Source organism: Schistocerca nitens, chromosome 2, assembly GCF_023898315.1.
Source record: "Schistocerca nitens isolate TAMUIC-IGC-003100 chromosome 2, iqSchNite1.1, whole genome shotgun sequence".
Taxonomy (NCBI): Eukaryota; Metazoa; Arthropoda; class Insecta; order Orthoptera; family Acrididae; genus Schistocerca; species Schistocerca nitens.
The window spans coordinates 558,411,214-558,430,323 of NC_064615.1; the positions used below are offsets into that span (position 1 = coordinate 558,411,214).

Sequence of the window (19,110 nt, forward strand, 5' to 3'; positions counted from 1 at the left end):
ACTATGGTTTGTAATGGGACAGAAAACTATAAGGCGTTGAAAGTCACAAGACACATACCCTGTGATGAAGCTAAAAAAGCTTTTGCAATTTCCAGTGTTCGCTACTTTTTTTGTGTTGGCCCTTAAGAAGCCAGTCACTAATTGTGATGTCTCCACACAACCCCAGGCCGCAGATTAAAGCACGAGTATGTACACTAGTCGATGTACTAGTGGGGGGTAAAGCTATACTTGATCCCAAAATCATTTGGAAGCCATCAGCAAAAGTCTTGGATCCTCAGTCACATATCAGTGCACACCATCAGAAGCCCACGAAGCTGTCCTCTTTACCTTTGCAAGCAACTCCTCCCATAAGTTAGGAAAATGTGACCCGAACATTGTTTGAAATCAAAGAAAGTGGCAGTTTAATCTTTGCTGATGGTGATTTTACTGTCTAGGATATCACCCACCATGGAGGAACCAGATAGATGCGCACCATCTAATATTTCCATTGACCTCTCAGCTAAACCACCGCAAAGGGAGAATGACAAGGACAACCTTCGCTAATCAAGGGCTCCCACAGGGACTTCTTTGTTGTAGTGGAACTTAAATAGGTGCTGATCTAATTGGAAGAATTACGGCTCTGGGCTCAGGAGATATTATTCTGCATCTTTTTACAAGAAACTCGGCGCTTACAGCTATTTTCATAATAGTGATATTGATTGTTTATTTCAGTGTGATCGTAGTGTTAAAAGTTCAACATCCAGTTGATCTAATACTCTGGAAAAGTTTGTGTGCATGTTTGGATAACTAATGCAGGCGGGTTTGGTGAACTGCTTGTTCTAGACTTACTCTGCAGTGGTGAAAGGGAAAAAAAGAAATATTAAACTGGCTTTTATATTCCTTAGTAATATTGATCAGGAATGAAGTGTCTTCAATTACAGCTTAAAAGTACTGCATATTTACAGCCGTCATGGGTCTTATTTAAATGTGTTATTCAGCTATGATTAGAGTTTTGAAGGCACACTGAAGTATTTAGGTCTATGGTAAAGGAGTAGACTCCAGACTAATGTTGTGGAAGTTGAAATTGGATAGCAAAAGCCAGATAGACAGGAGTTCTATAAATTCTCTTCTGGCCTCAGCTCTACCGTTTAAAACACCCTTTTTTTATACCTAATGCAGTTTTGTTAACATTTTCTTACTTCTTAAACAATACATCCTAATTATATGTGTTTAAGTAAATGCTACATTCTTCATAAAATTATTACAGGAAATATAAAATGATGTGCAGTGTAAAGTATGAATGTGTGATTACACATGTGAAAAGCCAGACCCAACAAAGAAGATGATACATACAGCTATGAGGTTTTTAAAAAGTCTCTGATAGATAACTGTTTCCCTCCCTTAGTCCCCTACCATGCTGCAATATTCCCCCACTTATGCAAATAGATGGCATCAGCTTGCATTACTTCCTCCTGCTCACTAATGTACTACAGTGCTGTCTCGGTCATCTTGAACCATTCCGTAGGGGGGGGGGGGGGGGTGAAATTTCTCCTGCTATCTAAGTTTGCCACTCCCTCTTGTGTTACTTCCCCTGCCAAACCATTTCCACAGTATTGTTGTCAGTTAGTTCATCAACTTCATCATTTGCCATCCATTCTGTGATGTACAGTGCATTGACATCCTCATGTCCCAGTACATTTTTGAGCAATGACACAGTATTATCCTTTCCATCTATGACATCAGTTTCACACACAGCTTCAAAGTCAAAATGCCCACCTTCATGGTATAAAAGAATTTTCAGAACCCTTCAAAATTATATGTTCAGAATCTCTTCAGATGCTTCAGAATGGTTAGCAGTCTCCATTATTATGAATTGGCGATATCAACACACTGAGAAGATGGCAGTGGTACTTCGTCTTTAGCTTTTCAAGGATGCCCTGGTCTATCAGCTGACAGAGCAGTCAGTTTGATGGTAAAAATAATGATTTTATCGGTGAGGTTGTCACTAGCAGGATGTGAAGACACATTGTCAAGAAGTGGCTGAGCTTTCCTCAGTAAATTGTCTTTCAAATATTTCTCTACAGCTGATACGAATTCATTTTGGAACCACACATTAAAGATTTCTGAATTTCTGTGTTTTCTTTTGGTGAGTGTAGTGTATGGGAGGCCTAAACTTGTGATTGCCAGTTGCATTGTTGCAAGGCAATATGGTAACTCATTCCTTGCTTTTCTTGTACTCGTGTGCAGCAGCTCCCCCCCGCCCCCCCTTTTTTTTTTAAGCAAACATTTTCATAGGGGGCATGTTGTAATTTAAACCACTCTCATTGCAGTTGTGTAACTGTTCACCAGAAATTCTGTTCTCATCAATTAACTTTGAAAGGTAGTGTTCAAACAATAGCACAGACTGTTTGTCAACAAATGAAGCCTCTCCACTATTGATAATCTGGCAAATACCAAATAGTTTTTTCCACCATAAATCACTGTCAGTAAATTATTAATTTTCTCTATCCATTTGCCACTGAAATTGCAATACTTTTCCTGCAGTATCACCCTAGTAATGGGCAAACCTTTTTCTCTTAAAATGTTCATGATTATATACATACAAAGCTTCGACGACGTGTTTATGCTTACTTTTCAGCATTGTCTTCCTTCCTTTTATTCCATTTCCACTAGCTTGGGTGACATTCCATTTTTCAATTTCTGCTTGATTTTTCTTCCAGTCTCCTACAGTACTTTTCCTACCCCATTAATCAACCACAGTACTTTGACTCCTACCACTGTATCCAGATGCATTACAGCACATAATTTCTGGATCCATAGCCAGAATAGGTATTTTTTCCTTTCTTTTATCATTCATTTTGGACTATTTAATTAAAACACAAAGGATCACACAAGACAACAATTGAACAACGTACCCACTTTGGATGTCTGGCATTGCAATTGAAGAAAGAAAGAACACAGGGCTGCCAACAGAGCTGCTATCTACATGTGTTCATTGTTGTTTGTGAGTGCTGGAAGAGGGCACCTGAGTATCATTTGTTGAAGAATGTTTCTCAGAATTTCAATATTAACAGTTCAGTATGGACCTTATAAATGTGACTGCCAGGATGACAAAAGATGCAAAAAACATATTTAAAGGCCACACAGCATTGTAGCCAGTGCCATGTTGCTAAAGCTTTGGTAAAGTACGCTACGTACAATAAATGAATTTTCAGAGAGAAGTATTATGATATTAAGGAGGCCAGATAGTTCGAAGTCTAATCTATATGCAGTACAGGACATACAGAGTAACATTCCATATGAAGTGGAAGAAAATGTTAATGCTTAATTTAGTAAGGACCAATCTGATCATCCTGTTTATTGCACACATCTTATTGTGTTTGTTATTTCTTTGAATTTAGCCACACATATTACAAAAAGTAACTCAAAACATAGTCTTCTAGGTTACCACTTTCTTCTGTTGACCCTTTCAAATAAAGGGCAAAGTTTGGGACAGAGTTGTTGCCATACACAGTATGATAAAATAAGCTATCTAAATAAAAGTAAAATTAAACAGGCTCCAAATAAGTAGGGAGAAAGTCAAAGATGTTGTTTTCCATTACGCAACTAAGGTAATTTTGTTTTCAGTCAGTAAAAATAGAAATTTCAGAGCAATAGAAAGAAAGAGCAATAAAATTAGTTATATACCAAATTAACTAACGAGAAGAAATGTTATTGCAATAAATAAGGCTTGAAAAAATATGGTGCTGAGATTGTTTAAGGACGATACAAATCATGATACTCTTTGCTCATGATTGTACAGGAGACGTGTAATGCCGCTGTTCTGTCAGAGTTGCTTAGATTTTGTTATCAAAGTAGATTCTTGGAATTTGTTTGCGTCAGTTTCCACTTGCTGACAATATAACAAGGTTTATTTTCTTCTTCTTCTTCTTCTTTTTACCCACTTATGGAGTGAGGATAAACTTTGTAGTAAGTTTTATGATACCTTTCTTCTTATCCTCACAAAATCTCTCTGAAATCGCTGTTTTTTTCATATGTGGTTTAGAATATCTCTTGTCAGTTTTCTATTTAGGCTTCTCCGCACATCGCTGTTTAGTTTGTAGTATGTAAAGGCTAGACAATTTATTATGTTTTCTTCTGTGATATCTGCATCTTGAAATTACTCTAGGTTCTTTTAACCAGCAGATTTCGATCTTTGAATTAAAGACTATTTTATTTTTATCACTTTATTTTGTAATTTAACATCAAGCATAATATTCAGTCAAATAGCTCTCTGAAGGGACCAGATACTATTCACAGCCTTGTTGTCTTGTAAATAAAATTAAATCGATGAAAGTTACCAGTAATAAAGTGCGTAGTTCATTCTGCAAATTACTTGTCAAATTATGTTTCTAGTCACTTTTTGTTACATACTAGATTGTTTCAAAGTGAGTAAAGCTGTATCATATAACTAAAGAAGTACACCTCTGCAAGAAGCTGTGTATTAAAATAATGTAAATTAACATTTCACAATGAATCACAGAGATAGAAAAATTTGGTGTTGATTTTGTAAGAGCAGTATTGTAAGTTCAAAAACATTTTGATAAATTGTACGATGTATGACATATATAATTTTAATCTTATTTTACAGGGGATATTGGTTGTTTGGTGAATGGTGCTGGATTAGCTATGGCTACAATGGATATCATTAAACTACATGGTGGTGAACCAGCAAATTTTCTAGATGTTGGAGGGGGGGCAACAGCACAGCAAGTCAAGGAAGCATTCAAAATCATCACTGCAGATCCAAAGGTCGGTAGTTCTCTTCTGTTTGGATATGAAAGTCCTCTTCAAATGGCAATAACTCTTCTAGACGTAAGAAAATCTAATGGAAATTTTTACACAGTTCAAAAAATCTTATGTTCACTCGTCAAACTACATCCATTGACAATTTCAGACACATAGTTAATTTTTTCTTAACTTTTCTTGTTTATACTGATTTAGTGTGTAACACAAATTTTGCTACTGAGAGATAAGCTATTCTACATTCTCTAGGTAGCCTCACTTTATAGCAACATTCAGCATGGTGTAAAATAAAAGTCTGCATTCGGGGGGGGGGGGGGGGGCGACTATGCTCATCATAGCTGTAAAGTTCCATAAGTTAACACAAGCCTCTTGGGTTGTGCATGAAGGTAAGCAGCACAGGAAACTGAAAGTTGTGGCCGATGTAGGTATATCAAACATGAGGTTTCTAAGGTTATAAGCAAGTAATGGCATGTGGCCACTGTTCACTGAGAGGGCACAGCAGCTTCTCGTGATGTCCAAGATATTTGGCACCTCTCTGTCACAGGCACCCATTGATGTTTCTCATCCTATAAAGGCATGCAAGTACTCTCATAACAAACAGTTTCATATTGGTTTCACATAAAGCACCTTGTGAAACTAGATGTGTTCTAAATATGATATCTTACCTTTTTAAAATACTTTCTATATTTGGTTCTCAGCATGTGGTAGGAAAGCAGCTGATCTTCTTACATCTTCTACTTATTTCAGCAAAGGTCCAAACTACAAGGCACAATAGATTCATTTCTCATTTTAGCCATTCTGTTTGAATACAAAATTAAAGTATTCTAGCTCCTGTGACCTCACCCTCCCCCGGGGCACGCAACACTGGCGGGTTCGTGCTGGGCTACCACTGGGCCCCAGCCTTTGCAGTATTTTTTTCCCTTCCGTGCTGCATGTCTATCCTCTTTTTTTTTTTTTCCCCTCCCTTGGGGAACATGTCTAGGATGTTATTGGGAATGTTCGCATTGTCTGTCGCTGATGTAAGAACAGTCACACCTTTGTTTTTTGCTCTCTTTTTTCCTTTCTTTGTGTCCCGTCTCTTCACATTCCTCTGCTTCAGTGTTTGAGGTTCCTCTTTTTGTTATTTCTCCCTATGCACTCCTGAAGGCTGACCCACGCGTATGATGCATAACAGGTGACTTGGTAATGCTTAATTCCCAGCTCCGGGTCGACAGGTAGGATTCACACATACCCCCTAGTACAGGCCAGGCCTAGGGAGGGGTGATTGCCTGAGCTGTAACCTTCCCAAATTGCCGATAGGTCCCTCCGTCAGGTGTTCGGGAGGTGTGAACAATCACCTATGGCAGATGTGCCTCCTTGTGAAGGGAGCCGCCAGTTGGAAGTATCGTGCCATCAGAGATACTTGCAATCGTGTGGGATTTTCTCACAATGAGTCACTCATCTTCCCAATCCATGTCTGTGAACCTTAAACGTAATGAGGCTAATGATTCAAAGACCCTTCCCGCTCCACCATGGTTCCTCATGGTCTCATGTACTGAAGACTGACAGTCCTTTGCCACACTCAATCCATTTATTATTCAGAATGGTATTGATGCAATTGCCGGCCCTGTGAAATCCTGCTCTCGTTTACGGAATGGCACTTTGCTTTTGGAGACTGCTTGCTGTCTCACTTCTCCATGGCTACCCTGTTCGTGTCAAGGCCCATAGAACTTTGAATTCTTCCTGTAGCGTAATTTACACCAGGCTGCTAGATGGTCTAACTGAGGCCGAAATCCAGTCTTACCTGTCTGAACAGGGTGTCATTGCCGTCCATTGTGTAATGAAAAAGGTAGATTTCTTCTTAGGGCCCACTGACACTCTTTTCCTCACCTTTGATAGAGTGGTGCTTCCATCCAAGATCAAAGCAGACTATGAAATTATCACGGTCGGACGTACATTCCGAACTCGATGCGCTGCTACCAGTGTCATTGTTTCAACCACACTAGAACATCTTGTCGGCACCCACCTAAAAGTATCCCCCCCCCCCCCCTCAGGGGGCTCACGGTCCTTTTGAGAGTCCGTGTGTGGTGAGGATGGGGCCCTGAGCTATTGCAGCCTTCCTTCTTTCTCAGGCTGCATTTCCTGTCCCTTCCCCTCCTTTCCTTTCCTTTCCTTTCCTTTCCTTTCCTTTCCTTTCCTTTCCTTTCCTGTCCTGTCCTTGCTCCTTCCCCTCCACCCTCTCCTCTCCCACTCTTGGTGTCCTTGTTTATGTTGGCCCTGCTATCCTCCTGGTTATGTTGGCTTTGCAATTTGGTTTTGTTGCATAATTACCTCATCCTTTTAGCATTCTCTGGTCCCCCTCTGAGGTTTGACATACTTTACTAAATTTCTATTCCATAGTGCGAGCCATTTGGGGAAGAGCACCTTACGTAGTGTCTCCGGCGTGTGCCCTCCTCTTTCCTTCCATCTTTTCCTTCATGTCATTGTTTGATGCTAGGGTCCATAGCCAGCACAGTAGCCAGCCCATGTGGTGGGGTCGCTATGTACCCTTTTGGTTGAGCTCCCTGAACACACAGGGATCACACTTCTGATACCTGAGCTGTGACCACCTCATGTAAGCCTAGGAGTGGTTGCTTGTCATCTTGGAGCATCGGAACTCTCGGCACTGGCCGTCGTGCCAAATGGCCCTTGCTGTGGCCGAGTGGCATCCGTGAGGAGAGCTCCTGATTGGAGTGGGTGGTATCAGGGCGGACGCTATGCAAATGAAATGCACACGGGTCCAGAACTCTGACTGTTCTCCTACAGCCATCTCTTTGAATGAAAAAGATTCTTTTCATGCTGCTTCTTCTGCCCCTTCGGTGTTCCCTTCCATGGCTACCCCCTTGGGAGGAGGGTCAGGCTCGTTGGCTAGGGGCGAAACCTTTCCCCCGCTATCTGGTTTGCACCAGGACTGATGGGAGAGATTTTCACCAATACCAAACCTTTATTTTTTGTGGGACACATTGAGGAAAAGTTTGGCGAAGTGGACTGTCTGAGCAAGATGTGGTCGGGTTTGTTGTTGATGAAAAGTGCTTCGGCTGCCCAGTCTGCGGCCCTCCATGCCTGTGACCATCTTGGCACAATTCTTGTGTCCATTACCCCCCACCAATTTTTGAATGTGGTTCAAGGTGTAATTTTTCACAGGGACCTCATCTTTCAAACTGATGAGGAACTAAGGGACAATCTAGGACGGCGGGGTATTCACTTTGTTCAGCGTGTTCAAAAGGGCCCAGAGAACAATCACATTGATACTGCTGCCTTTATCCTGGCCTTTGAAGGGGATACCCTCCCTGAAGAGGTCAAGATTATGGTTTATCGATGTGATGTGAAGCTGTACAGCCCACCACCTATGAAATGTTTTAAGTGCCTTCGTTTTGGATACATGTCTTCCCGTTGTTCACAGACCCCTCTCTGTGCTGACTTTGGACGTCCCCTCCATGAGGGGAGTTCCTGTGTTCCCCCTGTTGTGTGTGTTAATTGTCATGGCAATCATTCTCCATGTTCACCGGATTGCCCGGCTTATAAGAAAGAAAAGATGATACAGGTGTATAAGTCCCGCGATCGTCTAACCTACACTGAGGCTTGTAAGAAGTATGCACATCTTCATCCTGTGTCAATGACGTCAAGCTATGCTTTAGTTACATCCTCACCCCTTCCTCCCGCTTCCTTACCCCAGTCCGGAACCTCTTCCCTCCCCTGCGGTTCCCACACCCTCCCCTCCAGGTGCCGCTCCCCCTCCCCAGCCGGAGAAGTGTCCCACTTCTTCGGTGTCTGCCTGTCAAGGGCACCCCTGCTGGGACCCCCCCTTCCCAGCACCTTTCAGGCCAAAGGTCTGCTGCCACAAGGCGACTATGAGAACCACGGTCTGTGGGCCCCCAGGTCGCCCACTCTCTTTCCATTCCAGATCTGCAGCTGGCTCCTTTTTGCAGCACAGCCCTCCTCAATCTCAAACAGAAAAGAAGAAGAAACATAAGTCCCAGGACAAGGAGCCTCTGGTGTCACCAGAGGTCCCGTCCCCCACCTTCGCAACCTGACTCTGACCTGCTGTTCATGGATGTCGCCCTCTCCTTGTCAGTGACGGATTGTGACCCGGCGGCATGACTGGCTTTAGCCTGTTCACCCCCAATTTGAATCATAGTTCTGTGGTTATCCAATGGAATTGTAATGGATATTACTGTCACCTTCCGGAGTTGACATCCCTTATTTCGTTTTACTCTGCAGCTTGTGTGGTTCTGCAGGAATCTCATTTTACTGATGATCACTCACCGACCCTACGTGGGTTCCGTGCTTTCTATTGAAATCGGATTGGCCCCCTGCGGGCCTCTGGTGGAGTTTGTACATTGGTCCGTACAGAATTGGAAGCAGTTGATGTTAGGGTCCACCTGGACTCTGGGGTCACAATATGCAATATTTATCTCCCTCCTGACAGGAATCTTACACCTGCTGCCTTAACTGCCCTTCTTCAGCAACTTCCCCCTCCCTCCCTTCCTCCTCCTCGGGGATTTTAATGCTCATCTTCCCTTGTGGGGCAGTGCATTTCGATCTAGTCAGGTCTTCTCATAGTTTAGTTTCTTGCATACCAAGACTTGTGCCTTCTTGATAATGGCTCCCCCACTCATGTCATTGCCGGTCATGGTACCTTTTCTGCCATTGATCTTTTTCTTTCTTCTCCTTCCCTTCATTACACTGGTCGCCGCACAACGATCTTTGCGATAGTGACCATTTCCCATTGATTCTCTCGCTCCCTGATGGACAGGTTACCTCTTTGGTCTTTCCAATGCATTGATTGGCCTCCATATACTGCACAGGTCGGTTTTTCTCCCTTTTTGTCGGGTTGTATTGATGACGTCCTACGTGGCGTGTCTGATGCGATTGTTCACGCTGCTAGCCTTGCTACCCTGCGCTCATCTGGACCATTTTGCTGCTGGCAAGTCCCGTGGTGGAGTACGGCCATCGCCATTGCCCTCCGTGATCGCCGTTGAGCTTTGCAACACCTTAAGAGGAACCCATCCGTTGCCAACTTTATTACCTTTAAACGCCTTCGCGCTAAAGCTCTTTACTTAATCAACTGGAGCAAACAGATGTGTTGGAATGCTTTGTTTCTACCCTTGGTTATACTGTCCCTATGTCACGGGTATGGGCTACACTTCGTTCTCTCCGAGATTGCTATCAGGAGTCTATCCTTCTGGGCCTTCACCTCCCGGATGGCCTTTGCACAGACCCGTTGATTCTCGCGGAACATCTTGTGACCCATTTTGCAACAGCATCAGCCTCCTATCAGGCTGCTTTCCTTCACCAAAAACAGCGGGCCGAAGCTTCCGCCTTATGTTTTAACCCTCGTCAGTCAGAATCTTATAACAAACCTTTTACTGAATGGGAACTTCTTTCCATACTGTCTTCTTCTCATGATACGGCCCCTGGCCCAGACTCCATTCATAACCAACTGCTTCAACATCTCAGTGCTCCACAACAGCAACATCTTCTCTGGCTGTTTAACCGTATTTGGCTCCAGGGTGACTTCCCTTCTCAGTGGAGGGATAACGTTGTGGTTCCTGTCCTTAAGCCTGGTAAGAACCCCCTGTTCGTTGAAAGCTATCAGCCAGTTAGTCTGGCAAACATTTGCAAATTACTTGAATGAATGGTAGCCTGTCGACTCAGTTGGGTCCTCGGATCTCTTGATCTATTGTCCCCTTCCCGTGGCATCCGATCGATCGCTTACTTCGCTTGGAATCTGCAGTTCGGCAGGCTTTTTCCCAGCACTGCCATTTGGTTGCAGTATTTTTCGACCTTCGCAAGGCCTATGACACAGCTTGGTGCCATCATATCTTACTTACACTTCATGAGTGGAGTGTTCGGGGCCCACTCCCGGTTTTTATTTGCCAGTTCTTGTTTCATCGGTCGTTCAGGGTTCGGTTTGGTACGCTTTTTGGTTCCCCATGGACCCAGGAGAATGGCATCCCACAGGGTTTTGTCTTGAGTGTGCTTCTTTTCCTCATTGCTATAAATGGACTTGTGGCCTCTGTCGGTCCTTTGGTCACCCCTGGATGTGGATGATTTCTGCATTTGGGTTATTTTCTCTTCGATGACGGGACCTCCAGGGTGCTATACGACATTCCTCTGCGTGGACCCTCTCACACGGATTTAAATTCTCTCCTTTCAAATCATGGATGGTCCACTTCTGTCGCCATACTACGGTCCACCCCGATCCGGAGCTCTGTCTCAATGCATAACATTTACCTGTGGTCCCACAGTTTCGTGTCCTAGGTCTTCTTTTCGACAACAAGCTCTCTTGGCTGCCTCATATCAGACTTCTGAAGATAGGATGTTCTCGTAAACCCCGATGGTGTTCCGTTGTTTTTTCCTCCGCATTTTATGGGAGTTTTGGGATGTTGTTGTGTTTTACACCAAAGGCTCTAAATCTGCTGATCGCGTGGGGTATGCCTTCACATCCTCTGTTGACATGGAAAATCATCTCTTGCCAACTGCATGTGGGGTGTTTACTGTGGAATTGATGGCAATTTCCCAGGCCCTTACCTTTATTAAACAGTCCCAACTTAACCGCGTTTTGTCATGTACGGACTCAGTGAGTGGCCTTCAGGCTCTTGACTGTTGTTTTTCCCGCCATCCCTTGTTCTCGGCCATCCATGACCATCTCGCTGATCTTCGTGCTGCTTGTTCTGTTGACTTCCTTTGGGTCCCTGGCCATGTGGGTATCCCAGGTAATGAGCATGCTGATCATTTGGTTGGGGGAGCAGTCACTTACCCCCCCCCCACCCCCCTTCCCTGTAAACCCTCCTGTGGCGGATTTACGGCTTCATATCAAATCCTACTTAGACAGTCAATTTTGGTGAAATGCCCCCTTCTTTTGGCTGTACTTTCTAAGTGCAGAATTCCCTGCACTTTACCTTCAATATTGGCGGATGATTCCCGGATGGTTGAACTGGCTCAGAGTTTCCTCCGTGAAAGTGGTTTTTATTTTCAGTTGTAAAGTTTTTAATCTCCGTTTGGAGTAGGGGCAGGGTGGTGAGGTTTGGGGTGTCTCACACTGTAAGCTGTGTTTGGAGATCCCTGACTCCCCTCCCTGGCCAGGATCCTCTTGTTCTCCCTTGTACTCTGTTTTTATCGCTTTTTAGATTTGATTAGTCTCCTTTCACAATACGCCCTTTTACACTCTAGCGGTTGAACGCTTTTGAATAGCTGGTGGTCTTGCCTGTACTGCATCAGAGGTGGGATATTTCCCTCCTTGGGGTTGCCCACTTACGGACTTCCCTCCTTTTGTTTTTACCATTGACAACATGACTGCACTTTTAGGATTTTTAGCCTTTTACCTTTTATTATTATGACTCCTCTGAGATATACATCTGTCCGAATGGACCACCTTCAAAACAAAGGACTAATGATCTTGCTGTTTGGTCCCTTCAACCCCAATCAACCAACCAACCAAATGTGTAACCTGTGGTAGGGAAGCACATGGAGGTGGTTGTACACCTCCTTCTCCCCACTGTATCAATTGCAATGGCGGCCATGCCAGCTCCTTTCGACATTGTCCCATGTATCGAGTTGAGCGGGCTGTCAAAGAGATCTGGATAAAGGAAAATGTGCCTTACCCAGTAGCTCTCAAGTTACTGGCTAGTCGCAAACCCTGTGTTCTCCCATCTGGCACCTATAGTTCTGTTCTTGTTACCCTTCGCTCAATGAAGGACATGGCCACGCAGACACGCGACCTCAAATTAAGTTCTGAGGTTGTGAAATCGCCCACTGTCAAGATAGCATCGCCATACCAATCCCCCACCCCACCCCGCCCCCGCCCCCTGTCCAGATATGCAACAGACTGTCAAACTCTCGCCTCAAGGGGCAAAGCCACCAGCTACACTACCGGTGGGACGGAAGGGACAGGAGGAGTACTCCCATGCAGACTTCCTCCGTTCTTCCAGCCAAACAACACCTGAGTCTTCCTCTAACCAGAAAGGCTCAAAGTAGTCCACCAAAGGCAAACGGTCATCTCCTTCGCCAACTCAAAGATCCTCTTAGACAGTGTCGCCACGTGGTACTTTAGCCCGTACGGCCTCTGTATAGCTGATGTGCACCACCCACTGTTTTTCAGCTTTGGACTCCACGGACAGACTGCACAAGCAAGCTGATGCTTCTGTGGAACCCATGGAGCAGGATCCTCCCCTGCTTCTGTGCCCAGCAGTTGCAACTTTCCACCGGCTGTCGCTCAGCAGCAGCTGAGTTAACAACCCTACATCTCTTCTTCACCATGACTGTCCTCTAATGTAATGTTCTCGGCCTTCGGTCCCACAAAGAGGATTTATGGCTGCTTTTAGCATCACACCATCCCCTTCTACTCTGCCTTCAGGAAATGAAATTGCACCCTCACAATCGCTTTGAGCTTCCACATTACTTATCGATTTTCCCCCCTTCCCCTTCCCCCTGAGGTCGGCATTCCATCTCTTGGGGGCGTGGTGCTTCTCATATGAGATGACATTCATAGTCAACCCATCTCCTGGACTACCCATCTTCGAGCTGTTGCAGTTGTCCTTTTCCTTCCCCACCTCACTTTTTTCCTCTATACCATTTATGTCCCTCTGTCATTCAGTGTCACCAGGGCAGACTTCCTTCAGCTTATTGGGCCACTACCTCCCCCATTTTTGCTACTCGGTGACGTTAATGCACATCATTGCCTTTTGGGGTTCTCCCTGTCAGAGAGGAGCCCTCTTGGCTGACCTTAACCAACACTGGAGCACCCACTTTCCATTCTGACTCCTCCCACACCTATTCCCCTTTGGACCTATCCTTCTGCACTGCCCAGCTTTCCCATTGTCTTGGGTGGTCCATTCTTTCTGACACCTACTCAAGCAACCATTTCCCGTGTTTTATCCTTTTGCTGACTCCTACCCCATCAACATGAATGCCAAAATGGCAGCTTACTAAGGCTGACTGGCAGCTTTACTCCTCCCTGGTGACCTTCGAAGAACAAGATTTCCCCAGTTGTGATGCCCAGGTGGAATATCTCAAAAACATTATCCTTACTGCTGCAGAGCGTTCCATTCTTTGCACTTGCCTCTTTACCACATCATGTCCCAGTCCCTTGGTGGACTGGGGCATGCCGCAAAGCAATTCGCGCACAGAGACGTGCTCTCCGCGTTTTTAATGTCATCCTGTGGTGGTGGTGAACTGCATTCATTATAAACAGATGTGTGCAGAGTGTTGTCACGTTCTTTGTGATAGCAAAATAGTTAGCTGGATTTCATTCACTAGTCCTTTTAACAGTTACACCCCTTCCTCCGTTGTGTGGGCCAACCTCAGATGGCTCTCTAGGACCAAGATCCATTCCCCAATCTCTGGCCTGACAGTAGCAGATGGTGTCATTGTGGGCCCTATTGCTATCTCCAACACCTTGGGCCACCATTTTGCGGAAGTTTCAAGCTCTTCCCACTATCACCCTGCATTCCTCCATTGGAAACAAGTGGAGGAGGCTCGGGCGATACCCTTCTCTTCTCCAAATCGTGAGTGCTACAATACTGCCATTACTATGAGTGAGCTAGATCATGCTCTCAGTTCATCCTGATCCTCCACCCCAGGGCCAGACACCATCCACATTCAGATGTTGCAGCACCTTTCTCTTGCGGGCAAGCACTTTCTGCTTAACACGTACAACCACGTCTGGGCAGAGGGTACATTTCCCGAGTGCTGGCATAAGCCACAGTCATCCCCATACCTAAGCCCGGTAAGGACAAAAACCTTCCTTCCAGCTACCGCCCCATCTCATACCAGCTAAATATGCAAGGTGATGGAATGTTTGATTCATGTCTGGTTGGTATGGTGGCTTGAGTCTCACAATTTACTGACAAATGCACAATGTGAATTTGGAGCTTGGCATTCAGCAGTTGACCATTTCGTTGCTTTGTCCACCCATGTTGTGAATGGTTTTCTGTGAAAATCCCAGACTGTGGCCATGTTTTTCGATTTGGAGAAGGCCTAAGACACCTGCTGGAGAACTGGTATCCTCCGTACTCTTTACACGTGGGTCTTCTGTGGCGCCTCCTGCCCTGTTTCCTTCAGGAATTGAGTTTTCAAGGTGCATGCGGGTTTTGCTTTGTTGGACAACTTTATCTGGGAAAACAGTGTGCCTCAGGGTTCTGTCGTGAGTGTTGTCCTCTTTGCTATCACCATTAACCCTACAATGGCCTGTCTCCCGCTGGGCATCGCCGGCTCCTGTTTTGTTGACAATTTTGCCATCTATTGCAGTTCTCCCCATGGACCCGTCTCACTGAGTGGTGTCTTCAGCGATGCCTTGTTTGTCTTTACTCCTGGAGCATCGACAATGGCTTTTGTTTTTCCACAGACAAAACTGCCTGTATGAATTTCTGGTGGAGAAAATGGTTTCTCCCACCATCTTTACATCTTGGGCCTGTTGCCCTTCCGTTCATTGAAACTACAAAATTCCTGGGGCTGATGCTCAATGGGAAATACTCTTAGTCCTCCCATGTCTCTTACCTGTCGGCCTGCTGTACACAGTTCCTCAGTATCCTACATGCCCTTAATGGTACTTCCTGGGGTTCCAATTGAACAACCCTGCTCCATTTGTACCGGTCCCTCGTCCATTCAAAACTCTACTATGGGTGCTTTGTTTATGCGTCTGCACATCCACCCTACACCATGTCAACACTATCTGCCATCGTGGCATTGTTTGGCCACAGACGCCTTTTACACTAGCCCCGCTGAGAGCCTGTATGCTGAAGCCACTGAACTACCACTGTCCTACTGCCGTGACTTTCTCCTCAGCGGGTATGCACGCCATTTGTCTGCCGTGCGTGGCCACCTATCCTATGCCACCTCCTTTGATGACTCCTTTGATCTTCAGTATGGGGCACTTCCCTCTTCTCTGGTACCTCCTGTAGTCTGCCTTCGGCACTTGATACAGAGGCTTAACTTCACACTACCTGCAACTTTCCCACTACCGTCAACTTTCCCGATGGGTGTGAACCCTTCACCACCTTGACTTTGTGAGGCGGCCCATGTTAACCTTGGCCTTCATTCACTTCCTAAGGACACTCCACCAGCCTAACTCTATTGCCTTCAGTTTCATGACATTCGCATGGAACTTCGCGATATTGCTTTCTTATACACTGATGGCGCCCATGTCGTTTGCTATCAGCTTTTAGTACAATACTCGGTATTTACAGCCGAGCTCTTCGCCTTGTAACAGGCCACGGAGCAGATGCGGCGACACAGCCTTTTCAATTGCGTCCTCTGCTCAGACTCGCTCAGCGCCCTTCAAAGTCTGTGTGTGCTGTACACCACCCATCCCTTAGAGCAGCAGGTCCAGGAAAACTGTCACTTGCTCACTCTTGGTGGAGCCAGTGTGATGCTTCTATGGGTTCCTGGTCATGTCTGTCTACCAGAAAACAATACTGCTGACACTGCTGTCAAGGCTGCTGTCCTCGTACCTGAGCCCACGAGTACCTATATTCCCTCCGATGATCTCTGTGTCACTGTCTGTCAGATGGTGTCCCTTTGGCATCGTCAATGGTCCTCCCTTCACTGGAATAAGCTCCGGCTTATTAAGCCTCTCCCAGCGGCTTGGACGACCCCCTCTCCGCCTTGCCGCCAGGAGGTCATTTTAATTAGGCTGCATATTGGGCACTGCCTTTTTAGCCATTGTCACCTTTGATAAGTGGTACTCCCCCACCACTGTGTACACATTGCGCCCAAGGTTTAACTGTCTGCCACTTCATGATGGAATGCCCATTTTCTAACCATTTACGTTCCCGCTTGGGTTTGCCGTCTTTATTTATCGCCGTTTTAGCAAATGATGCGCAAGCCGTCTACTGTGTTTTACTTTTTTATCCACCAAAGCAATATGGCAAAGGCCATTTAGCTGGCCGGAGTGGCTGATTGGTTCTAGGTGCTTCAATCTGGAACCGCGCGACTGCAACATTCGCAGGTTCAAATCCTGCCTCGGGCATGGATGTGTGTGATGTCCTTAGGTTAGTTAGGTTTAAGTAGTTCTAAGTTCTAGGGGACTGATGACCTTAGATGTTAAGTCCCATAGTGCTCAGAGCCATTTGAACCAAAGGTCATTTAATTTCTAGTTTTGGACCTCCGTTCCTGTTTGGTGTCTTTTTTAGCCCTTTTTCCACATGCCTGTTCTTAGCTGTCTTCTATTATGTCGATAGGGACTAATGTAGGGTCGTTTTTAACTCCTCTCTCTCTTCGTGTTCTCTAGTTTTGACTTGGGCGCGTATGACCCCAGTTGTTTTTTGTGCCCTAAAGCAAAACAAAACCAAAACCTAGCTTCCTTGCCAAGCTTTCTGCATATGAGATGGCCATAGCTCTCCTTACCGACATCCTCAGGTCATTGCACATAGATACCATTCTGAATAAATTGGTATAATTAATAGTGCAGCATACCTGAAGAGTCACTTCTATTTAAAATTAGTGAGATAAAAACAACTGGCTGAGTGAGATGACTAATTGGCTGACAGTGTGCTGTTCAAATAAAATTGTGGAGCAGCCACAGGTCGCGTACACTTCCCATTTATGACCAGATACCCTCATCAGATAAGAATGTCTTCAGAACTGTGGCAAATGACAGTGTGTTAAAACAGCGTAAAATACAATAAAGAGTTAACTTACAACACATTAACCCTCACTCTTAATAGCCACTGCCCTCACATTAAATGTAAATGTGTATGTACAGCTCCAATGTCACACATCAAATGCAGCAAGCTGGCTGTGTTAAAAGTTACAGTTAACTCAATGGCCAAGTACATTCAAAGATAAACCAGGACGGCAAGAGCATTATTGGTGCACACATTGTTTGGAAACTACAGAGTTGAGATTGATGCAATACAAAAAAGTTGAGTAATTAAACTGTGGGAAACAACTGCCACTTTTATGCGTGTTAATACACATACTGTATGGCTGACATTCTTAACTAGGTACTAAAATATGTTTAACCCTTGAGCAGGCAAACCTATGTGTAAAGTGCGGCAACGCAAATAAGTTTTGTACTGTGACATTGTTGTTTCACAGTTGTGAGCCCATACCTATTCTTCATTATTGCTTTGCTTTAGCTAAAACATTGATAAATTGTGTTGTCATACATCCAAGTGAGCAGCAGTAATATAAAATAAACAGTAACGTAGGTGAGGAAAATTTTATGATCCATGCAAGAAAATGACCAAGATTACGAGCTAGCACCACAGTCCCACAATGAGGCAGTTGCCTAAGAGGTAATTAGTAATTGAATGAATGATTGGTTGGCTTTGATCTGATGCAACTGCACTGTTTAATGCTCTGACCGGGTCACTGCTGTGGAGTAACACCTGTCTGTGGCAACAGAGTGATATAATGAAAGTTTATTTTATTGTTGTTTAGTTAAATTGAACTGTGATTTTGCATGTACCTGTTTACCTTGGTAATATATAGACAGCTATTCTTTACATGTTTACGAAGTGTGCCACGTGCCTGCTCCTGTTGTGAAAAATTACTCACCTGCTACTTTTACAGACATTAATTTACATATGTTGTGCTAACAACATATTATTAATCCCATTTGACTTATATTGTTAATACCATTTGACTTAATGTATAATCAGTCCACTAAGCATAGTTAAATGTGCCAATCATAGGTAGTGACTTGATTCCTCTTGATTTTATGGCTCATTAGGGTATAATCTATAGAAATGTAGGTAGCTACACATATATTTGGTAATGATTGTGCCTAGGTTCTAAATTTGAACATACTGTAAAATGATTTTAAATAACTTACACAATGACTGTTTTGATGGAAGAGTATTGTAGTGTACTCGTGACTGTATAAACTGGAATGACCTCAAGTGACAACATTGTATGGTACTGTGTTTGTGCGTCATCTAGTTGCAATGTATCTGTTGACTTCCATATTATGGGTATAAAAATGCACCAAATTATTCATATTTAAGCAAGAGTGCAAGTACTAAGAACAGTCATAATGGCACTGACAGTATCATAAACATCTTTCTTCCTCATTGGTTTATTAAATAACTGGTTGGGTATTTCAGATGTGTTAATGTTCGTAAAAGTACTGCTTGTTCCCCACCTTTCTATGCTGAAATGGTTGTTTTTCATTGCAACAATCTGTGAGGTAGCTTCCCACCAATGTGTATGTTTATTAGGGCTCTTATGCTCATCCAATAAGGAATGATGTCTTCCTGGTTTATCTTTGAATGTACTTGACCATAGAGGTTATGCTAACTGTCACACAGCCAACTTGCTCCATTTTATATTGGATGTTGGTGTTGTACATATGTAACATGTGTCCAGTGGCCACCAAAAGTG

The 19,110-nt window shown here is 44.3% G+C and overlaps 1 protein-coding gene across 1 annotated transcript in view; it reads left to right on the forward strand.

The window, feature by feature from the left end:
* The window catches only part of LOC126236589 (succinate--CoA ligase [ADP-forming] subunit beta, mitochondrial), an 86,814-nt gene that overhangs the window by 50,691 nt on the left and 17,013 nt on the right, over positions 1–19,110 (forward strand). Inside the window, exon 7 of the mRNA XM_049946009.1 lies at positions 4,610–4,770. Coding sequence (XP_049801966.1) covers positions 4,610–4,770 — 161 coding nt within the window. The remainder of the gene's footprint in view (positions 1–4,609; positions 4,771–19,110) is intronic.